This window comes from Cataglyphis hispanica, chromosome 24, assembly GCF_021464435.1.
Source record: "Cataglyphis hispanica isolate Lineage 1 chromosome 24, ULB_Chis1_1.0, whole genome shotgun sequence".
Classification (NCBI taxonomy): Eukaryota; Metazoa; Arthropoda; class Insecta; order Hymenoptera; family Formicidae; genus Cataglyphis; species Cataglyphis hispanica.
The window spans coordinates 2,180,348-2,206,434 of NC_065977.1; the positions used below are offsets into that span (position 1 = coordinate 2,180,348).

A 26,087-nucleotide genomic window follows, 5' to 3' on the forward strand; every position below is an offset into this window, starting at 1 on the left:
TCCTCCTCCTCCTCGCCGATTGTAGCGGCGCGTCTCGATTGGAGTAGCTTGGCGCGAAGGCACACGACGAGGGCCCCGCGGATGCCCCCCCGTCATCGGGGGGGAGGGAGGGAAGGGGGAGACCCGATCGAGGGTCCGTGCCAGGAGCCGAGCCGCTTCGATGGGCCCAACTGATCTCGAATACCGCGATTTAGAGCATATAACTTTAACTCCTTAACGGCGCAGTAACGGCTTCGCGCGCTTTCTACGCGCTGATAACGTATCCCCAAGTCGCTATCATATTCCGCTTTCCGCGAGAGCACTAACCCGTTTAAGCGACTCGACTTCCATCGAAGATTTAGATTAATCAGTTTCTCGCCACTCTCGCGAGTTCGTTATCACGATATGACACGGCAATCGCCCGATATCGAATCAAAGAAAATGCCCGAATTTTTTTATGGATTAAATATATATATATGTCATTATATATATGTATATGTATGTCATTATATTTTCATCTCTTTTTTAAAGAGACTATATAGCAATTATATACAATAACCGTGAAATTAATATCCCGGATTGAAAAATTTGGACGGTTTTTGTCCTCAAAATATTCCTTTCTGTGAGGAGAAATTGAGACTTTTTATATTAGTAAAAAATATATGCTGAAAAATATTGAATAATTCTCATTTTGTTCTCGATTTTGGACAAAATGAGACTTGTACGAAATAGAAAAAGTCTCATTTTATCTTCATTGAAACCGATATTTGGAGATTAAAATGAGAATTATTGAGATGTAGAAAAATAAAAAAATAAAAAAAGTCTCATTTTGTCTTGACCAAAACGGTTTCTCTGAGAACAAAACGAGACGTTTATCGACTTAAAAGTCTCTAGCTAGATACCTGTTTCCTGAATGTTATTAGAAAAGAATTATTTATATTCAAAAATAAGTTGAAATAAACTATTATAAATTCAAGGAGAGTTATAAATTTTTTTTTAATTTGAAGATAGATTTTTGAAAAATATATTAAGTATTTTTGCTTAAATATATTGGACTTTTCCAAGTCTCGATTTTAAATTCATTTTCTCTTCATCATTAATTTCTATCACGATAGAGGCAAAATTCTTCAAAGTTCCAATTTTGAACTCATTTTCTCCTCATCAAAAATGTTTAAAATTATAAAGATGAAATTTTTCATAGTTCTCATTCTAAACTCATTTTGTACTCATCGACATTGAAGAGAAAATGAGACTAAAATCGTTTGATAAAACGTCATGAAGTCAAGTTGAGTCTAAAATCCTTCAAAAAATGAACAGAAAATCAGTCTAAAACACACTTGAGGACAAAAACCATCCAAATTTTTCGACCCGGCATGTAGAATTACAGACTATATATTTACACACGCTTGGAACTTATACCTTCCTAATATTTTATGTATCAAGCAATGCAATATCTTGTCCCGAATTTTGTCACGAGTTATGTACAGCGTGTGTGGAGCAGGTTTGAGATTGATCCTCTCGAAAAATTTCACGATACCGTAGTCGGTGAGATGCATTTCTTCGTTGTAGGAGGTCCCCGAAAATTCCCGATGACTCGAAGGGCTCACAAACAACGCGAACGACGATGCCTGCCCCAACGATACGTCACGATGATCGATCTGTTGTACCAAGTGCACAGTTATGCGCGCATGCGGCGATAGCGTTCCAATCGTGTCTTTGTCACAAGATATATTATACATATATCTCTTTCTGATCGTAAAGTCTACCGATTTATTATTGCGCAACCTATGCTCGTGTAATTCCTCATGCATTCATAAATTAATTAACTCTTAACTGGAGATATGTATACCTACACGTGACGTTTATGAATTATTCTTCGGGAAGTACGGTAGACACATAATAGATTGCAGATGTTATATATGTTATTTCTTTCTTATTATAAAATATCCAGATTATCTTTTTATTTTCCACAAATGTGTCATATTTAATTTAATTTATTAATAAATTTAATTTAAATTATTAATAAATTTAATTTAAATTATTAATTAATTTAATTTAATTTATTAATAAATTAATTTAATTTATTAACATAATTATTCGTATTATTAATTATTAATATTATTAATTATAATTTTATTTAATTTATTAACATACTTTTTTCCCATAGCCACTTGATTGAAATGAATTTATCGATTCGTGAAACAACTCACAACTCATTATATATTCGTGCTAGGATTTTTATAATGAAAGGATGTTTTATGTGTTCTGTCGCGTATCTCGCATCATTTCTATCGCGTCGTCCTGAAATAATGACTAGACTCGCGCCGAGCTCGCGTGAGCGGATTGATACAAGTTCATTGCGCCCTTACGCGTGAAATCGTGCGTTAAAGGCGCAGGTATATACGCGCCGTGCATTCCAGTGGTTCGATATGCACGCAATATCGAGTAAGCTTTTACGGTTCCATTCGTTCGAGCCTTTGTCCCGTTATCGTGCAAATAAAACTCACATTATTACAATCTTTTTTACTAATTCAACATATTGAATTAAGAGCGCGATCTTATATTCCACTTCCAAGTATACAAAAGGACAGCATACATTTACGTCAATAATTACATCGAAGGATTATCGCGTCGTGGAGAAAGAAGAATCCAAGGCGGAGTGGAAAACGTGTCGGAGGCTTCGCGGCGAGATCAGCGAGATGCCATCGCGGCAGCTGCCGCCGTCACGATTCCTGCCCTCCCCCTTCCATCACACCCCCCCCCTCACCTCCCCAAATCAATTCGATTAATCGCATTAAGCGACACCCATCGATAATTGCTCTTGCTCAATCGCGGCGGCGCGATATCAAGCAAATTCCCGCGCCGCGTTCGCGTTAAACGAAACGCCACTATCTCCATCAATAAGCACCTGTCGGGGCCTGCTGTTGTGTATCGGCCTCACGTGAACGATATAGCAGAGCGTGCTGCGTTTCCATTCACGGAATCGCGATCGCGGAATAACATAGCCAGGCGTTCACGGGGATAATCGAACGTTTTCGAATGGCGTGCGCCGTGAGGCGCGATGAAACACGCGCCTCAACACTCGTCCCATGTGTCCCATATGACTGACACACGTCGAAGCGTGCGTTTATAGGACGATAGGCAGGATCCTGCCGTCGGAATCCATCGGAGAAGACGGTCTCACATCCGACCGCATTCTTCGAATCGCCAGTGCGATATTTGCGACTCTCTCCTCCGCAGCCTGTATCCGTTGCCAATTCGAACGTGTCGAACGTCGTTCGTTGGGTGCGGTGGGAGGATAATACTCGTGACCGTTTCTCGAAATTCCATTCGATAAACGCGGTCTTATGCAATTACGATCCGTTATACACTGGTTTAGGTGCGCACGAGGAAACTGTGTCCCGGCACGCCCGGAATAAGCGATAAGATTGCAATTATTCCAGATAAATTCGAGCCCCGGCATAGAAATTCCAAGGAGCAGATCTTGTTTCAAAAATTCATTCTCAATATATATATATATATTGAGAATGAATTTTATATATATATATATATATATATATATATATATATATATATATTTTATTTTATATTTTATATATATTTATATATATATATATATATATATATATATATATATATATATATATATATATATCCTTATGTTTAATTTTGAAATGTCGCCAGTAGATAAGTTAATAGACGAGTGTTTATACGACCAAACTGGCAATTTGACGTTTCGACCATATGGTCCTTATCAAGTCGTTCTCAGTATCCCAAACATAGTGTTTGACACAATGTCAGTTTGATATTTCGATTTTGACATTTCATTTTTCTCTTTCTACTTTTTAACTATAACGCAGTTCACTTGATAAGGACCAAAATCATATGGTCGAAACGTCGTGATAGAACAATCAAACAACAAATTATTAATATATATATTTATTAATATATGTTAACAATTATATTAATAATTATATATATATATATATATATATATATATATATATATATATTAATTATTGTATAATATATGTATTGCATTATATATAATATATGTTCCTCTATACGCTGAGATAGATAAATAGATAGAGAGATGGCTATATATGCTCGCTGTACAGATAATCGGATGACCGCAACATTGTGCGAACGCGAGTCTCTCTGAATGAGGCAGCATATCGTGTAAGGTAGCGCGCGAGAGACGATTCGATCGACCTTAGAAGAATGCTCGATAGTAGATTGGCATGGCGAGATAGAAACTCGACGAAGGTCGGTGAAAAGGGAGAGAAAAAGGGAAAAGGAGGAAGAAGACGAGGAAGAGGCTAAAGAGAAGAAGAAGACTGAGACGAAGAAGAGGCAGAAGAAGCGTGCGGTGAGGAAGAAGCGGGAGGAGAGACGGTGGAAAGCCCTCGGGAGGTGAACGTACGATTATGTGATCACTGGAGGATGCACACTCTCCTCCTCCTCCTCCTCCTCCTCCTCCTCCTCCCCTCTCCCTTTACCCGTCTCACAAAACTAGTTTACACCGACTGGAACTGGAAGACGCGCGGGAGGAAAAAAAGCCCCCCGCGCGCACGTCGACAGCCGATCTGATTGGATTTATCAGGGTTTTTTTTTTTTTCTTTTTCTTTTCTTTTTCCAGCATCGATAGATTAAATCGAATGCCCTCTCCGAGGCCTGGCTGGAATATGATGTGTGCGGCAAGGATTAGTGAAATAAAACGGTTGCCCGTAATCTGCGACGTAATCGAGAGAGGAAAGTTAATTATATACAGGCTTCTTAACCAGGCGTGATGAGACGCTGGCAGTTGGAACGCAGCGTCGCGGGGCACAAAAGGCGGTTTCATCGCGGATCTAAAAATAATTTCGTACCTTGATGGAGCGGCCTGAATCTTGACGGCGGCCACGAAGGATGAGAAACACGTACAGGCGTGGTATTATCATTAGAATATGTCATGTCGCAGTGTTTTCTCGAGAAAAAGGAGGGAGAGAACGAGAGAAAGATAGAGAGAGAGAGAGAGGAAACGGTTATGGGAAGGAGGTACCCCCTGGGGAGCCCGAGGAGCCACCCAAGAAGCGGGCTGCGCGATCGTTCGCGTAGGACATCGCCGCAAATACCATGTCACGGTACACAAGACGATTCTCAGAGAATATATCGCCCCGTATATACCAGGTGTCCCATATAGACAGGATGCAGATCGATATTACCGTATTTCTTGTTAAAAAAAAAAAATAAGCGCCTCTTTCCATTCGCAAAATTTCTGGCAATGCATCCTTTTCCGAGATATTTCATTTTTGTCCACAATATCGTAGTATGTCAATATTCGCTGTACCTCTCTAAAGCTATGAATACACGCCGAAATATTTGGCGTGTATAAAAAATGCGATATTTCGAAAAGCATGTTATTCTGAAAATTCTGTCGAACAAAAAAGATACTTATATTTTGAACAAGAAAGTACAGTAGCGTGTGTATCCTATCTTTATAGATCCCCTCCCCCCTCCGCCCCTCGCCCTCGCCCTCCTTCCGTATACAAAATATCTTTCGGAGAATATCTCGCCCTATACATACATGTACATATTTATGCGATTTCATTGATGCGACGTACATTAAATAATATATACGTACATTAAATAATATATATGTCAACCTTTGGAAATTCTCGTCGGGCGAAATCGTGCTTCGGATAGATGCACGAGAGTGCATCGAGACAAAATTTTACGCGGCATTACGCGCATACCAAGATCGTCGGGCTCTTGGTGAACGTGTGACATTAGCGCGCTTAACGCCGCGTGTCAGCGACGCGTGCTCCGCTAAGATCTGCGAGTTAATATTGTTATTGGACCGGTCCGCCGCGGAATATTGGCGCGGCGCGTCGCAAAAAGTCGCAATAAATTTTGCAGTGCCGGCCGATCGACGAAAAACATGGCGATATATTTTAATTTTCATTTCACTCGCGGCTTCTTTTACCGCTGCTAATATAAATTACAACGATTACGCTTTTATCACGCGCGATCGGTTGCTAATAAACTGCCGCGTACTCGTCGCCATGCTAGGTATTTGTATTTGCGTATCTCGTAACGATGATACTTTTACAGATTCTTTACGGAATGGAGAAGATCGCGCAATCATCGATTTATCGATTTGAGGAAAGAATTTGAGAAATTAAAATTCTCTTAAATGGAATCAGTGCATTATCAGTGAAATCACTGATAATCTCGGTTAGTAATATAGCGAAATTTCATTGAAAAAAATCAATTGATGATACTTGAAAATGCGTCATATATATATATATATATATATTTTAGATTTATATATGAAACAATATAGAGCAATATAGTAATATTAAAATATCTGAATTTTCTTAATCAAGAATCTTTTGTTTATTTTTTTGTATACATCCCTTGAGAGTAACAAAGTGTAATATATATAATTTTGAATTTTTTAATATTAATTTATGCATGTTGTTTCATTTATATATGTAGGAGCGTCTCTCCCCCAATAATAATTAAACAAATGGAAAAAAACTTTAAAAGTTATATCGTGCAAGTATAATATGTAACTTTATTATTAGTTTTTTTTTTTAGTGAAATTTGTCATAATTAGCGAAACATGAGATAAAGTAGCAAAGTGTCCGCGGCATATTCAGTGATCGTCAGTGAAATCCTTGTGTCATTCCTTTGATCAATGACATTTTCATTAATTTAATTTAAGTACAGATATTTAGAAACATGTTCATTGTTGCTATTTTTATAAAATGACAAAACATCATCATTTAAATCTTCTTCAAAATCCTACGAATTTTTATTTGAAGCATTTTTTTCTAGAATTAATATATTAAAAGAGAGGCATTAGAATTTGAAATTAATATCCCTTTATATATATTTCACTCCGATAACGATTAGCATTTTTGTTATATGATCGTTAACTGATAGAGCGAGACGAGAAAAAGGGAGATTTTCCGCGATCGCGCTCTTACGTCAATTAAGAATATGACAAGGAAAGTCGATCGCAGGGATCGATGGGTTCGCATTTTCGGTCTCGCTTAAGGCGAGACTCGAATCCTGTTTATCGCTTCTCCTCTCGTGTTTCTTCAGGGGGTCGGCCTTGTACGACCGCGTCACGACAGGTGCAAGCCTCGACCTTTTTCTCTCTTACGCCTTTTTTTCCGCATCCACCGGTTTCGTGTTTGCCCTACAGGCGCATCGAACAGCTGAGCGCCGGCCCAGCATCGGACCAGCCTTGGCCGAGTACCGACTGGTCGGGTCGAATCCGTTATAAAAATGGATCCGCGAGATGCGCGAGTGGTCCAGCGGTGTCGCGCGAGATCGAAAAGGCTTGTCTATCGATCGCGCATCGTTATCGCCAATTTACACGTTATCTTACATTACGGGATGATCGAGTTCCAAAGATGGATTTTTCAATTTCTTAATCATCATATAATTATTACCTAATATATAGTTGATGCAGATTTATCTGGAAGCGTTCATCTACTTCTGGCATATCTCGCCCTTCTCTAAATTAATAAATACATAACGCAAGGATTGAGTAGCATAAAAACACTTACGCTGAAATAGCATGATCAATTTTCCTTGATGCACGTTGAACAGCAGATGAATGCATTCGCGAATGTTTTCCGCTTCGACCACCGCACCGCGGTCCGATATCGCGGGAAGCTGCGTTATATACGGAGAAATATCGCGTTGAAAAAGTCGCACGCCGATCACGAAACTCTCGACTGATAACGAGTTATCCGCTTTTTTAAATAACGAACCGGTCCGCGTGCCGACCGCGAAGAAAACCAGTCGATGGACGCTAATAACGCAGGCCCGACAACACGCAGAATTACGGCCGGCAAGTTACTCGCTCACAAAGTTAGTTGCAGTAGCGCGATTTATAAAAATGCAAGCGATGCAACTGACTCTCTCTCCAGCAGTCACGCGATATCTTCCGCCCCTCCAACCGCATCGCGTTATTATATATTAACGATGTATCGCGAACGAAGCAAAGTCTGACTTTTCGGCCCAATAATTCGTAATGCAATGAGAAATTCCACAAGTGATACTATTAAAAGATTATTAACAATATAATTTAAAATATATTTTTATATATCATAACCCAACCGATGTTTTAATAATAAACAATAGAAAGTAGAGCAGAAAAGATTAGGAAAGAAAAGACTAAGAAAATCGCAAGTCAAAGTAGAACATTTAATGTTAAAATAAAAAGTACAGGGCACACAAGGACGATCAGATTGAGAAATTAAATTACAATACAAAAAAATATTAGCAGTACGTTAATTATTATTTAAATGGAGTGTGAGATTCACTCTTATCACTCTTATCATCAACTTATCGTACGTATCCGATTACTGTAACCCCGAACCATGACAAAGTTACAGCAAATATATTCTTTTTCGAACAAAAAGTTCGGGAAAGTTTGTTTTATTTAAAGTATGAATCCTAATCCTTTGAGTATATAAATCCCAACAATCCCTTAGCGGCTAGGAACACAATACATTTATAAAATTATAATATTGTATAAATATAACATAAAAATTTTAATAATAAAATTAATAATTAAATATTTTTAACGACAACAATATTATAAAATAATTCAAAAAGAAAAAGCATTGTGCAAATTTTAAATACAAATGATGAAAGGATTGAAATTTTATATTTTAAAAACATTTATATATAAAACATAATATATAAATTTAAAAAAAAATAATAATTAAAAGTTTTATGATAAAAAATGTAATAATTAAAAAAGAGAGAAGAATTAATAAATTTTTAATATGACAGAGAGAGAGAGAGAGAGAGAGAAAATTGTCTTGTAAATATAACATCGACTAGAGAATCAAGCTGCATATGATTTGCTTAATTATTTGAATTTCTATTAATCATGATAGTTTCTAGGCACTATTAATAGATAATGCGAAGAAAGGATCTACGTTCTTTATATTTTATTAAATTCCTAAATTTTATAAAATTAATATTATAAATATATATATAATTAATGTCAATGTCAATTTCTATTAAACATAAATATCCTTAAAACACAATTATATGAGAAACACACTCTTTCTTTTCAGTGATTTCTTAAATAGATCTCTAATCATGTAATGATAGATGATCAATTCACATCATTTCTCTCGTTTTATATACGAATCAATCAACAACTTGATCTGTACTCAAATACATCTTAACAGAATTTTCAAATTAAACGGAGCTATTTTCTCGATTTTTCCTGACCGTTTCGACTTGCTTTAATCGTAGCGTACGTCCAACGGTCAATCGACGTTCCTCTCTGATGAACGGTCGTAATTGAATTATCGAGACGATCGTATAGGATAAGCGATCAAAGGCGCATTTGCCTGATAATTTCTCAGGCAAACAACGAGCCACTCATAAAAGTCAGAAGGCCTCTCGTTTTATGCGTTACAGCTTCATAAGAGACTCATCGAAGAGCGTCGCGAATGTCGTGTACGTAGTATATACTTCTTCCTTTACATCAGTAGTGCATTCCAAAGAAGTGTAATATAAATTATTATTAAATTATGAGACATAATCGATAATACGCAAATATTATAAAATCGTAGAGAGATACAAATACTTTGAAAAAAACTGCTCTTCGAAAAGAGCAGAGTTTTGCCTTGAAATATAAAAATAATTGACGTGAATTAACGAACAATTTCTCGTAAATTAATATTATATTTATATTTATATAAATATATAATATTACATTTATATTTATATAAATATATAATATTATATTTATATTTATATAAATATATAATATTATATTTATATTAATATATTATATTTTTATTAGAAAGTTCAAAAAGTAGACACAATAATTTTTGTTTAACAAAGTTTTATCGAATTTAATTTAATTTTAATTCGCGATGGAGGCAATCCGGGGAATGTAGCACTCGGAATGACGTCGATGAGGCTAATGCTAAGGCCGTTCGCATTCCGCGATATCATGGCGTGCGGAGCGTGTCATTTTGACATTTAAGCACAGCGCGGTGCTGCTATAATTGCCTCGATTAATAACCGTAACATTGTTATCACCAAGGGCGCGAGGGCCTTATCGGCGGACGGAGATATTCTCTCTCTCTCGCTGTCCCGAAAAAGCGTTACGAGATTTTATTTCGATTCATTATCATATTTATTCATGAAATTCAATTTCGAAATCCTCGGTACACATGGCGAAAGCTTCTTCCCATAAAAGATTCAGGGAGCGTATTTCGGATCAATACTGCGAGCGGGTTTCGCGATTCTTTTCCCCGCCCTTGGCATCTCGGAGAAGAAGAGGCAAAAATGCTCGCATGCCTCTATCTACGTTATATTTTATTCGCGTTGCGAATCTCCCATGAGATATAATTTGATCCGAGTTAATATCGTCGACGGTTAAGAAAATATCCGTCGTGCCGCGTCACGGGGTTCCTGACTGCCCTCCGCGCCATGTGTAGGAAGTTGCTAGGCGTAAGCCGGGTCTCGGTTAAAAGGCCGAGGTTAATCGCGAAGAAACTCGGTGCGGTGAAACGCGCGCACGGTGATCCATAAGTTCAGTCGCTTCGGTTCGGTCTCGGCACTTTATATAAAGTGCTGTAAAAAAAAATATTATGGAACACGCGAGCGGGATAGATGTAATGTCATTATCAATTTTCCACTTATTGTTCATGTAATTTTACATACTTTTTTTTTTTCAGATATTTTTTAGCTATCCGGCGTTCCGCGCGATATAAATGACAATGTAGATTATTTATGCACGATGTGACACATTTAACGGACGATTTACCACGAGCATATTTACATGTACTCCTCCGAGCAAGCATCATTAAATTATCTCGAGCCACTTTGCTTCAATGATTTTTCGTCATCAAGCGATATGAGAAAGAAGAAAGATTCGCTAATAAAATCGCCAAGGATCGAGAGAAAGGCCAATTAAAGCCGGAGCGCGTAAATTATTAGGGCAATCGCTCATAAATAACCATCAGCTGTTTCAGATCCTTTTTAATGACACGCGTATACACAAATCTAATAATATCATTTTTTGATTTCTAATAAAGTGTAAAACCGATAATTTCTGACTAATTTTGCTTTTCGGATTTTCATTTTACGCGAATGATTCACGATGTAAAATCTTGCAAAGTTTATTATTACACGCAATTTTTTCTCTCTGAGAAAATTGTTTAATGAAGGAGGAAGAGAAGGCCAATCGATATCCCGCACAAGAAGTTTCATTGAATCGCAACCGATTGCGATAACAACCGTTGTCATTGGACTCATTAGGTGTTTGCTGTAACGAATAGATCGTGTCACCGCAATTCTTAATTGCTAATTGCTCTCTCGCACCCGAATACGCACGCAGTCTCGTTCCGCTCGAATGACGAGAGATCTAAGAAACGCGATATCGTTCCGCCTTCAAACGCATAAAGTAAATGTACGAAAGGAAAATTTTAATTTTAGCTTTCTTTCTAAAAGTACATTGCATAAAAAGACTCCACTCCAATATTACGCTAAAAGCAATTGTTTAATTGCGGAACGATAAATTTTCTTTTATACGACGCTGGAATTCGCGCGCTATTCAGGAGTGTCGAAGTGCGTTTTTGTACCTTTATAGGATCAGTTTCTCGCGTGACAACCGTCGACAACGGCTAAAAATCCGAGAAGACCGTGATTTTAATACGCTTGTAAACTAACACGTGCATGACAGACAACGGCCTGCTTCGTCTCCTCCATTCGGAAGAATTCCTTGCTTCCCGTCTCCCCGTAATTTATCGCCGTAATGAAACTCGGCTTGAAAAAAGGGAAGACGAGAGGCGGCTACCGGTCATCTGCATGACGAGTAAATAGCCTCGCATTACTTCGCGCCAACGCGGCACTTTATATAGGATGATGATCAGATAAGTTTCCAAGTAGTGCGCTCGCTAACATTATTCGCGAAAGGACGCAACGCTTTGTACATGAAATTGCAACAAGTTTGAAACTCGGAATCTTGACGCACCGTCGAAGGCTAATTCTACATCGTTTATCATGATTAAATCTCTGTATTAGAAAAATGAAGAGAGCGAACTTTTTCGAGGAAAGAATTAAAAAAAAAACATTATTCTCCGTAAAAAGTGTGTTCCATATAAAATCATAAAAATTCCTTAAAATAAAAAATAAGCATCTCTTTTCTTCTTAAAATTTCTGCAAATGCATCGTATTCAAAATATTTCATTTTTTACTTTATTCTTAATACAGAGGGCATTTGCTGATTGACCGTAAAAATTTTAGTAAAATTATTATAATTAAGTCTAGATTTTTTTAATAAAACGCTTGAAGAAATTTAATTCAAATTGACATAAAATAAATTCCCTTATGGCAACAAAGTGTGTTTTTCAGCTTTAATATAAACAAAGTAGATGTTATTTGTCTAGTTAGCTCGATTAGATTTTTGCCGCAAGGAAATGACACGATTGAAAAATAAGTTATCTTAAGAGAAAAGAAAAAAAGATGCTTATTTTCGATAAAATTGATCTATATCGGTCACCGTGTATAAAATGACGTTTTTTACATAGAGCCATTTATTCTCTGGAGGAAGAAGGAACAGCGGGAGATTTTATAACAGTGCAATCAGGCAGAGAGACACACACACAGGCTGCGGAGGAGAGACACTGCTAATTAGGTGGTAATTAATTGCATAATTAACGACGCCGGTACTCGGCATCGCGGCACGTGGTGTTCGTTTACCGGCTAATGTATCGGGTGTCGCGTCGAGTCTCCATTTTCAGCATCGTGTGCGTTGGCATATACGTAGAGCGACCCTTATAATACCGGGATGTCGCGCCATGTGCATTCCGATATCTTACGATAATTATTATGAACATTCTATCGGAAAACCATATCTCACCGGCACGTAAAATGTTCTCGGATCGATCGAAAAACAGATCGCCAGCGATTTATTAATCGAATTTTTCATTTACACATTTCGACGAGGTATAACTTCCTTTGCAATATTTTCAAACATTTATTTAACTTATTATTATTATATTTAAATTATTATTTATCTTATAATAGAGTTCTTTGCGGTCGCGGTAGAAAATGGAGGGGACATTAAGTGCAACAAAGCGAGAGAGAGAGAGAGAGAGAGAAAAGAAATTTACGTCAAATCCCGTTCATCTTTCATTCGATCGATGCATTGAACGGTCCGATTACCTTTACGTCAAACTCTCTTCCCGCGGGTTCTTTCTATTAAGTGGGGGAGACTCGAGGTTGTATCGAAGCGGTCAATGCCAGGAATCAATCTAACATGATTTCACCAGATTATACGTCTCGCGTCTTTCCTTCAGGAGAGACGGGGAGGGAGAGGCGGGGGAGGGGGGAGTTGTTGAACAACGAACTCCATCTTGTCAGGCGTGCCTGCGCGAAAGGCACCCTAGGGCTCCCCCACAATCATCCTTCGATCCTATAACTATTCTCTCTGATAATGCAATGGTACCGCCATCCGAGTGTCATAGGGCAACGAGCGTTTCACGGCTGCGAGATTCCGTCTTTTCGACTTCCAGTCAATCTTCCTACTTTGTTATATTTCCGATATCGATTCTCAATTTAACACCTGCTATGTGTTATTGAGGCTATTTAATCTGCATTTTTGTCGGAAGCTTCTGAAAAATCGAAATCGATATACTGTTTAAGATTATTTATTTAAGATATACAAAATAGGAGCTTATTTGCTATATAAATTATCCTCTGGAATCTATAAATGTGAGAAAATTAAATTGAAAATGGGAGAAGATTGCTATGAAAAAAAGAACGTTTATCGCGATTTTATTTTTATAGCTCAGCGTTAATACGCCGCTGAGATCGCGGTCAATAATTATGACAAACTCCGTCCCGCTTGTCTGTCACAGCCCGCGCGTATAGATCCTCCACCGGATTAACCGGATAAAGGTACCAGGAAGACTCGCCTGGTTGACTCGTGACCTCTCAGTCCAATCGCGTCGTGTCGCTGATTTTGATATATGGCTGTCGTGTACGCATGTTTACGACAACCTACAGCCTCTCCTCGTGTTAAGTAACCTCCTGCGAAACTTCAGATTAAAACTTGCGGCCAAAACTCGCTGAAAATAAATTTGCGAAAATTTTTTGATTTTTTTCCCAAACAAATGTGTCTTATTGTCAAAGACGACAGAGACTTCTCGAGTGAAAAATTTTTATTCTCACTTTAAACCTTCATTTTTTTTTCATGTTTGTGGATTCAAGAGGATTTCGAGGTACTTGAAAATTTAGACAAAATTATTGATTAGCTTCAACTGCTTAATTAAAGTATCAAAGATTAGATTGAAAATTGCGATCGAAAGTATATAGGAGAGAAATTTCGACTCGGATAGGAGCTCGTTGGGAAACGATGCAAAGCGAGTCAAGTGATGGATCCTCTAGGCGTGACATTTCGCACTCATTGTTAGAAGAGATTATCGCGATAAAATGCTTCAGTGTTGAACTGTAAGGAGGATATTCAGGAGAGGAGAGCTACATCGTATCACTTGTAAGAGCCGCGAGCGCGCCTTAATGGTGCGCGCGGCGGTATAGACACGTGTGTGTGGATTCTGGTATGCGCTGTACGCGTTATAATTCACCTGGAGCAGTCATAATTCACGACGCGGCTTCCACACGGTAGATATATATAGTCAAGCATGGGCGGTGCCCTCTTGTGCCATTTATCGCCCCTCGATACGTGCGATGCACCTGAACGGAGAAATATTCGCGATAAAGCTACGCCTTTCATTTCACTTAATTATCCCTTGCGCATCCTCATCGTTCTATTAGACAAAAGGATCTTTCAACAACGAGTTCGTACATTTCTTAGATTATTCCGATCGCAATATTTGCGTGCACGCATTTCATTCATGCGTACAATAATGTACGTTATTCTCCTGGTGCTGCGTTCAAGTATCGCCCTCTTCGAAACACATATATCGCGTAAGAGAAAGAACGCATGAATATACTTATGATGGGTAGTTAAGATAAGGCGATAGGAGATAGTAGTTGAGATAACGATATCCTCGCGGTTTATCCAAGAGAAAGGGAAAGAGAGGGAAAGAGTGAGAGAGAGAGAGCGCATTTTTCTTCTCCAGTAGATAGCCGGTCGCGGATGTTTATGTACACTGTATTGTGCACTTATGTAGCGCTCGCCTGCGCTTGTAACGCATCCAGAAGCCGCGTATCGCCGTTGTCAAGCTTAGGATCCATTAAGGAGTGCTTCGATATTCCTTAGCGAGCGCTGCCGAAACGAGGTTGCTTTTATAATAATAATAAATGATAACTTTATTGAATAGACGAAAAACATAACACGAATAGCAAGAATATAAATAAAAGAAAAACTGCGTATTAATAAGCGAAATTCTTCGATCGATTTTCGTTATCGTGTCTTTAATTAATGCAAGGACGCGTGAAAAATTTCCGTTTTTCTTGATTCGCTCGAGTTCTATTCAATGTCATTTAAGAATCGTACGACAAAAATGCTTATCAGAGTGAAACATATAAAAAGTTTTTAATTTGATACCAATATTTCTTCTTTAACGCATTAGTTCTAGAAAAAAAAATGCTTGGAATAAAAATTCGTAGGATTTTAAAAAGGATTTAGAATAATGATGTTTTGTATTTTATAGAAAAAGCAACAATGAGCATATATTTGTAATTACCTACATCTTATTAAAGATCTGAAATTGCATTCGTTTATAAAATTCGTCGAATCGAAGCGTTTAAAGAACATGTACAACAATAAAAAATTTCCTTCTCTTTTTGAAATTGAATCAGAGAGAGAGAGAGAGAAAGAAAATGTCACTGATCAGAGCATGATATTAGATTTCGTCGAAGATCAGTGAGTATTTCATTGACACTTTGCTTCTCTATTTTATGTTTCACTAATTATGACAATTTCACATTAATTAAAAAATCAATAATAATATTACATATTATATTTTGAAGATGTAACTTTTAATACTTTTTCCATTTTTTTTTCTTTTATTTTTTTTGAGCTCTTATATACATATATATATATATATATATAAGAGCTCAAAAATAAAAAAAAAAAAAAAGTATTAAAAGTTACATCTTCAAAATATAATATGTAATATTATTATTGATTTTTTAATTAATGTGAAATATATATATATATATCTAAAATAAAACAATACGCATATAACTAATATTCAAAAATTCAGAATTATATATATATATTACTAATAATATTACATATTACTATAATTATACATATATATTAATTATATATCTTATTTATTTTTTACTTTCAAGGTGTGATAAACTCATAAAAAATAAACAAGACTCTTTGTTAAAAAAAAAAAAACTCAGATATTCCTTTAAAAGATAAATTCATCTCATATGTACTGCTATTATATATACATGTATATGACAATCAGTTCATCAGCTGATTTTTTCAGTTAGATTTGCAGTGCTATACTTGTAACTGAGAACCAAGAGTGACTATTCATCCCTTTGTGATAATACATTGATGATTGATGATAATACATCACGAGAGAACAATCTCTCGATGTAGTCGGTGAGACCTTAAAAGAGGACGATGCCGATCGTCGCAGATGCGCAAGATTCTGGGGAATTCTCGAGGGAACCTGATCGGAATAGTCGTCACGATACCACTTCAGGATATTACGTTCGGATGTTGGATGGAATACGCGTTTTATCGCCTCAAGAGTATTTCGTTCGTACGGCGTGGCGCGCATCACCATCATCGAGAGAGCGCGGGGAAAGAAGAATTTATGTGCGATATTATATTGGATCGTCGTGCAAATTTTATATCAACGACTTTTAATTGATCTGTAAAAAAGCGCGATATATATATATATATGTACTTTTGCGCGGCTCTGCAGTTATATTTTTCACGCTTTTCAAGGGAGGAATCGCGCTACTCGAATCGAAAATCTGCCTTTATATTCAACTGTATTTTTCTCACGTTTATAGATTCTAAAACAAAGCTAAAATAAATTAAAACATTCTCTATTAATTTTTTACAATTTTAAAGAATCTTGATAGAAGATGTCGATTATAGAAATTCAGTCTCTCTCTTCTGTATTAAATAGGTACATACAGTAAACGAACAATTTTTAATTTAAAAGAGGAGCTTCTGATAAAATTGTGAATATCAAATATCGTAGTTTCAAAAAAGAGGATGATTTAATTAAAACATAACGAAGTAAAAATTGGAAAATCAAAAATAGCGGAAAAACTTCGACGCGGAAAAAAGCTGTATTTTCTCCATAAATTTTCTTGATTAAACGGCGGGGAATGTTCTTTTCAGTCGGAAAGAAAAAATCGACAAAATTTTCCAACGCCGAATTCATAAGATTTTGCACAATGATCTTTCTCGGGTTGATATTCAGCCGATATGATCTTACGCGTGATATAAGAGGCACGTATCGTATCTAAGCGCGACCGATCCGGTAAGCAGTTGACCGGTAGGTCGAACCTGTTCGTGCACAAGCACAGCAAAATATTGCATTATTATTTATTAATTCAGAGTATACTAGATGCGTATCTTTCTCTCGTACTCCGCGCTACTCTCGGGATCACGACTCTCTTATCTCGCGAGAGGCGCCCAGTGGTTCTCCGCTCGCTCGATCCTACTTTCTTCGCACAGTGAAATGTTGGAAGAAAAGGCGATGAGGGAGTCTGAGACCCACGCTTTACACGATATATAATTCGTGATGAAATTCTATTTAAAGTTTTACGTGTGTGTCGCGCAATATAAGAAACACTTGAAATCAAATATGTGTACAATATACGTATTGAAGTACACACGTAAGGGAATATGCGGTACATAAAATTATAAGTACACTGAGAAAGAAAAGTTGTTGATTTGACTAAATGTGTTCAACTGATTATTATTTTTTTCATTGAAATATTTAAGCCAAATACGTCATGTTAAACTTAATATGTCTTATTTAACTTGAATATTTAAATATTTCAAGAATATTATATTATATATATATATAATAATATATTAAAATATATATATTAAATATTAAAGAAATAATAATCAGTTGAACACATTTAGTGAAATCAACAACTTTTTTTTATAGAATTCTATGTCGCGAATTATATAGACCACCTAAGTGGACCTAAGTTGTGATTTTGAAAAGAACTCAAAAGAAAAATCCAGAGTTTAGAAATTAATTTTGACCAGAATGTATCCATGTATAAGTCAGGAGTGAAGTTTCGTTGTATATAGGAAAAATATAGCAAAAATTTAAAGTGATAATGTTGAACACAAATACTTTCTCACAGCTCGAGTCGAAATTTTCAATTTTTTAAATTCTAGAAAATTTCGATAAGTTTAATTCATATAGGAATTACGCTTGAATTTTGTTTCAATGCAGCTTCCTACTTAAAGATTTAAGAGAGAAGCAAAACTATAAATCAAAAATCTGAAAATTAGATCTGAAAATTGAAATTGAAATTGAAAATAAGAGAGACGAATTTCGATTATCTGCTTATTAAAAAAGAATTTCCTGATTGAACCAAGATACATTCGTCTCATATAAAAGACAAGTCATCAAAAGAAATATCTACTAATGGGCTGATGGGCTTATTATCAACAATTGCGCTGAATTTTTGCTCGCCGATCGCAAATCAATCTTTATTACAGAAACCTTATTCCTTTATTGCAGGCCGAGAGAAATAATTGCGCGCGAGGTAAGTCGAATTCTAGCTCGAAACGGAGATCCGAGGCGAGATACCGTGGCGCTGGATAGTGTCCACCTCTCGACGTGTGTACCTTTTCTCTGCGCGCCGCAATCTCGTGGCATCGGTCTGACCTCTCGGTAACCGGCGGCTACCGTTCTGTGATTACCATGATAATTCGTCCGACTCGCTCTGCCCCTCTGGCACGCCGGAGATAATACGCGATACATGGTGCGGCTTGACGCTCAACGATCGCCACTGCGTGCTACGAGCATATACGTACCATTGTCTCTAAGCAGCGGCGATCTCGCGGCATCGCCGCCAATGCGTAACAAAAAAAAGACCGAGCTGAGCGAATGGGACGAATGGAATGGAATCTGTCCAAACGTTTGCACGCGATCCTCGCGGTTTAACCCGCGCCACCCCCGTTTCGTGCCATGAACCAGTTTCAGAATGCAAATCGCGAAATTTATGTCTCCCGTATATATCGCGCGGGCGGTCCATTCTTACACTTGCATTTGTATTTTTGAAGATATCTTTTATATAATAAAAGTCCTTCATCAATCTGTATAATTCGTGAAGAATTTCTTTATATTTTATATATCTTATATTTCTAATATATGTATAATTTTATAAGAATACAGGATACATATTCACATTTGAAAATATCTAAATTTTTATTTAAAAGGAAAATAGATAAAATGTTAAGTCATGTGAAATTGTTTTTGGATACATAAGAAAATTCAAAATAGCTAAAAAAAAAAATTTAAACTAAGAATGGCCTCAAAATCTTCGAAACGCTTTTCTGTAAAATCATATTTTTCCTAAAAATTACTACATAATCTGATTATGATTAATGACTATACGACCTGAACGCATCTAATTACTATCATATTAAAAAAAATCTATATGTTCAACAATTAAGAATTTATATTTTAATTGTTCGATTTAAAAAAGAAATCGTAAATCATAATTTACACTCACAATCGTAAATTATTAATCGCGTAAATTGTAAATCACGAACGAAAAAGTTGATTTTATATTCAAACCATTAACAATTAAAATTCAGAAAGAGCTTACTCATTGTCAGCGAAAAGCATCGATCAATACAACTGAACACATGAGAAAAAAACATTCAGACATGTTAATCCAGTGTTGAGAAAAAGAGATATAAAAATGTATATGTATGGGTAGATTTACATATAATTTCGCGATTAAAAATACGCAGTACATAAAAAATATAGATTTAGATTTTTAAATCAATATCTAAAGTTGGCCTGTGGCTTTTTTTTGTGATTGTATAGAAGAAATCAGACAAAAATCGCATCAAGTTTTTGGACAATTAAAGGAAATAAAATTCGTTAAAATATTTAATTTATGAATATTCTCACACATATACAAATATTTTTAAAGTTGTTATCATAGAAGGATGATAAATGGCAATAATTTCGATGTCTCAAATCGAAGCAAACATAAAATCTTATGCACTCCAATAATTTGTTAGTTGATATTATTGTCAGGGAAAAGATCAATAGGCCTAATCATGAGCGTGATTCATCCATTCAGGAATCATTAGCAATCGAGTTGAAATTTTTCTCACAAAAATATGTGCGATTTGCATCCTCAATTGCTGCCTTTTCTTTGGAGTGTTTTGGTCGCATAAAGTGACAGTCGTTGAATAAAATAAATTCAATCATTAGAAAAAAAAATATTTCGCATAACGCGTATTTTACAGAATGCTTTCTGTAAAAATTATCACTAATTCGCGCACCGCTTCTTCAACGTTATTTTGTTTCTCTTCGTATGAAAATTTTCATACATGCATTTATTGACTGGAATGTGTGTAGAAGATAAAAAATTCGATTGTTTATTGTATACATACGAAAAATACGACACTACAAAAAATACACTTTTTAATGCAATAAATAATTTTTCAAAAAAAACAGCATCGCCGATTTATTAGAAGTCTCTTTACGTTTATTAGAAGTCTCTTTTTATTCAAAATTGGATCTGATCCCCAGGCTAGTGTTTTTTCCATTCGGCTGCGCCCTGTACGAAATAAAAATTCGAAATCCCTCCTTTTCGGCAAACAACGATACTTTCGATTAGAGAGGAAGATTATGCGGGGGAAAAAAAAAGGGGGTTAATCTCCGGCCCTCGTCTCTTTCTTCCCTTTACGCGGCGTAACCATGCCTCCTCAACCCGTTCTCAACCCCCGAGCCGCGCGGCGCGGATTCACAAAAGGGCGAAGGGGCCCACCCTTAGATCCGGAAAGACGAAGCTGACTGGTCGGTCGATCGGCAAAGCGTCAGCGATAGGTCATAGGGTGTGGTCCGCCACTTTTCTGCTATCGAGGCTCGCGGTAAAAGAAGAAGGGTCGTAGCTCGATCGATTTTCCGCTCTCCCTCCATCATCGGCAGAGGTTGGAAAAAAAAAAAGAGACGGAGACAGTACGCACGCACGCACGCACGCATGCACGCACGCACGTACGTACGCACGTACACACGCACGTACGCACGCACGCTCGCACGCACGCACGCACGCACGCACGCGGCGGTGCCGTGCGTGGCGCAAAAATATCGTGCGTGCGTCGCGGCGTCGAAAAAGTTCCGTGCCCCGGATCAGTGGTGTGCGTGTCTCTCCGCGCGAGGAGAGAAACCGTCTCGCGTGTGTCTCCCGGTCGCGCGTTCAGGTTTCACATCATACCTACGTATATATTTCCGCGAGAGTCTCTTCTCATCCCCCTCCCCCCCGCCCCTTACCTTCCGCGGTCTCCTTCATCTCGCGGGAGAGCGACGTCGAGCATCGAGCGTCGAGCACGACGACGACGACGAAATGAGGAGCTCGGCGATGCGCGCCTCGCGCACCTGCGTACAAGACGCCGAAGCACGTCGATGCATGTGCACGTGCACGCGCCAGAGCGCAGCCAGGTGAGGAGAGGAGAGGAGAGGAGAGGAGAGGAGAGCGAGTGAGTACAGAGACACGATGAACGCATTCGTAGGTCTCGCTTTTTAACACGAGGGCATATTGATCTGCGATACTCTCATTTTTTACACGCGCCTTGACGCCGGTTCACATTCGCCGTCGGGTGCACGCGCGATTTTTTTTCTTTTTACTCGCTTCATACGTGAAAGACAAAGCCGTAAGCCGGCTTACCACCGACTTACGACTTACGTCACTTACGCCGATCGGTGCGAATTTTTGTGAGTTGCCGGCTTGTAAGTTGCCCCGGGAACGGTTTCCGGTTTCCGAAAGTCTACCCGTCCCGTGTCGTGTAAATTGAATTGTAAATGCGCGAAAGAGAGTCGCACGGACACAGCTCACATGGACGCGTTATGCGCGCGGCGCGACCCTTCCTTCGCACGCGCGAGACGCCCACGCGAGAATCACTGCTCCCGACCATTATTACATCCGTCAGGGAATGCGCGCACCGACGCAAGCCGCATCGATTCGCCCGTCCCATTTACACACTAATTACGGAATTCGATCGTGCACGTGGAGTAGATGATCTCGGAGATTAATCGCTTGACACGCTCGCTTGAATGATGCTCTTGGTCGAGTCACATCCGTTCAACTGGAGTATCTCAAACATATTTTCCAAGATACCTATTGGATTCAAGAATAAGTTGCCACAGATTTAGGCCGCAAAATGGCGGAAAACATCAAGCTTCCCTCTTCGATTATGCCTATTAGAATATTGAGATTAATTGTACCAAATGATTCACTTGACTGAAGCATCTTAAGTATTTTTCTGGGTAAATTTCTTTTTTCCCACAAATATTCGATTGTTCATTAATATAAATCTAAAATGCATGAAAACGTAAGTTTTATTGCTATTTAAAGATTATTTTACAACTCATTTAAGTGCGCGATAAACCCGCATTATTTTATTTCCTTAATCCTTGTCAATAATTCGGGTACCCAATTTAATTAATTTCCGCTCTCTATTCTTTGCATAATTTCGAGCAATATGTTTGCAATAAAATTTAAATTTAAAACTTTATAATATATATAATATATATATATAAATATATATATAATATAATATAATACATATATATATATATATATATATATATATATATATATAAATTAATTCGAATGAAATACTGAGCTGAATAAACAATTGTTTGGCATATCATAATAAACGCATTTATAATATAAATAACGAATGATAAGTTTTAAAATAAATATATAATTAATATGTTTAGTAAAATCGCATGAAGAAGTAGAAAAAAAGTTTTGAGAAAATACGTGAGAATAATTTTTTTAATTGATGGACGCAGAGGACGCTCTTAAGTGATACATTCTTCCTTCCAATCTTTTATGTATTGTCGGCCAATGAGATTGTAATGATACGAAAAACTAGAATACCGAATACTGCGTTTCGTTTATTACGCAAATAACGATCGCGATTATCTCGCATCGTGCATCTTCACGCAGTCACCTTTCATCTCTTTCTCTCAACAACACTTCCGGCACACCCGTTATTTCCTGGCGTGCATAAAATCACTGAGACTGACTAGATGCACTTCTGGTACTTAACATAATGAACGAGGCGAACATCAGAGTCTCGAGGCCGACGGACGTTTGTTAAACGGATCCGACACATTTTAATACATGATAAATCAGCAAAAACGTTCCGCTTCGCGGAAGTGAAAAGGGGGTTCATGTTAAAAAAAAAAAAGGCGCGATTTTTCACTCTCGAAGATCTCTAAAAAAAAATTTGTTTGCCAAATACACTCCAAATTTTATAGATGCTTGTAAAGTTATGACTTATATTCACAATACTATATAAATATAATTAGATTTATATTTTATAAAAGAATTAATGGTATGTAATATAAATAGTATAAAATAATTTTATAAATGTTTATGAAATCTGGAGTAATAATTATATAATTACATAATTATATTAATATAGATATAACTATAGGTTATCCCAAAAAGGACCGGTGCTTTTTTTTTACAAATTTTCTGATGAATTTAGAGATGATCTTTTTTCAGCGAAAGGCATCAATAATTTCCAATTGAAAAAGAAAATCGTTTCGTAAACTCAATTTTGTGGAATTAAAAGATTAATAAAAATGATATTCCTTAATTAATTTAAGATTTAATTACAAAGATATGTTGATGGCAAAAAATAAAAATTTGATTTTATTAATTCTATCCTATTTTCTTTTTAAATAATAGCCGAAGCGTTTCGCCTATATATACTTCTTAATAATCATTCTATATATATATATCATTTCTATTAATTAAAACTGTATAGGGAAAAAATGACGCGTAAGAAAATTCTCGAAAATATTTTACAATGAGCGGAAATAATTTTGGAATATTTTTTTTCAGATGCCACGTCTTGCGCGGCGGATATAAAAGCGGGAAATGTTGGGGATGATTTGGGCCTTAGTGGTCCTGTGGTGGCTGCGTTTGAATCCTACTGGCCTGCTAAGTCCCAAGTTATTCCCGGCGTAAGCGGAATGATGCACCTCTCTCAGCGATCGAAAGGGAACGTCGATTAACTCTCGAGGGAATATTCGATTAACTCTTAAAGCGAGACATCCATCTCTCCCAGATGAACGACGGTAACTTATAAGCCCTTTAATTACGCAATAAATATACGTCCACCTCTATAGGCTATTAAAGTCGCTCTCTCGTGTCACGTGTCGCATCTTGGGAATGAGAGTGTCATAATTGAGAAAGATATCCATTTTGGATTTTTACAATCATAACGAATGATTTGTCTTTGAAGAGTGCCGCACTCTGCCGCTTCTAATTATACAACGTAAATTTAAACAAAACTCATACGACGAATTGTAATAAAATATAGAATGTAAAATAAAATGTCAAATGAATAATATATGAAAATAATATATAATATATGAAAATAATATAAAGTATATAATAAGAGAAGAAAAAGTCATACATTTGATATTAATTTTATGATTCTTAAATAATATTTTTAAATTAATCTCTCATCTCTCTTAATAATTAAGTTCAAACATCATCTCTAGTATGTACGTTTAGTCATGTGTATAATATAATATTTATATAATCAATTACTTAGAGCGCGATCATAGGCGATCAAAGGTAAAATATTGACGTATATAATAAATCTAATCGTAATTAATAATTCATGCAACAATTATTAACCGTCAATCCCCGCGTTTCCTAATCGTCCTGCTTGGATTTTTTGCGCGCTACGATTTCCCCGAAGTAAAATTCAATTTTTTTTTGGAAACAAAAATGCGCAAGGATCGCTTTAAATCTATTTGAATTAGCTATATAGATCGCGAATTTATTAAAACGGATTATATTACAGTTGGCGAAATCGTGATTATATGCAAATACAGTTGTAACTGTCTAACAAAAGAAACAAGAAAGTTCGAGGTAAACCTAATTATTATTAATCGGTATATCAATCAGAGAACACCGGTAATTAATTGTAAGTATTGCTTGCTTTTTAAATGTAATTTAAAATTTAATGGCTTTCATATTTCTGTTAATTAAAAGCTTGCAATGTCTTTTTACGCGTCATAACGCGTTATAAAATCTATTGGAAAATTAAGTACATTCAGCATACAGATATAAAATTAATACCGATTTAAAAATTGATAGGAAAATATGAGATGCAGACTAATTTGTTGAGGCAGCTTTGGGGTTTCTATGCGGCATGTGCCTCGATACGCAATGAATGCAATGCCCTTGGAAATCCCAAAGGAGTCCAACGCATCGCATCAGCCTGGAGGAAAGATTTACGAGGAAGATGGTTGGACTCACCGATTTTGTAATATCCATCAGCTCGGTTCTGCGAAATCTCGGATGATATCCGCGCAAGGGGGTGTCATTGGGTATATCTTGATTCTGCTCTCCGAAATCCAGCAATCTATTCATCTCTCTATAATATAAAACGAGCCTATGTCATCAATGTCGTAATTGCATTATTTAATTTTTAGTTAGCTAAAATCAGAGAGAAAAATATAAAAAAAAAAAAATTGACAAAAAAATATTGCGTATTGCAGCATGATGGATAATAAACTCCCAAATAAATATATTAACTGATGTATTTATATTACGATTCGCAGATTCGAGCCGAAATATGTAAATTTAAATCCATAACATAACACACTCATTTATATTCCAAGTCATCTGTTGTCCGCTAATAGAATATGAATTGTTTACTATATGTTTAATATAATTTGCACAAAAAACTATTAATTTATAAATTCTTACAAAATTATATCTCCAAAATTATTAATTTCAGACATTTTTTTTTTTATTATAGTTGAAGAATTCAAATTTTTAGAAATTTTTAAGAAATAATATTTTATATTTAACAAACAGATTTAATCTTCCTCTTACGCGGGGATAAAACTCTAAACGATAAGTTAAAAAATTTTAAA

The 26,087-nt window shown here is 36.6% G+C and overlaps 1 protein-coding gene across 3 annotated transcripts in view; it reads right to left on the bottom strand.

Annotated features, from left to right (window-relative positions):
• The window catches only part of LOC126858068 (protein cortex-like), a 39,051-nt gene that overhangs the window by 12,389 nt on the left and 575 nt on the right, over nt 1-26,087 (bottom strand). For 2 of the 3 annotated variants that reach the window (XM_050608085.1, XM_050608086.1), the window contains exon 2: nt 25,465-25,582. In XM_050608085.1, coding sequence (XP_050464042.1) covers nt 25,465-25,582 — 118 coding nt within the window. Of the gene's footprint in view, nt 1-7,541; nt 7,682-25,464; nt 25,583-26,087 lie in introns of those variants that run through there. The other variant, XM_050608087.1, reaches the window with a different exon arrangement.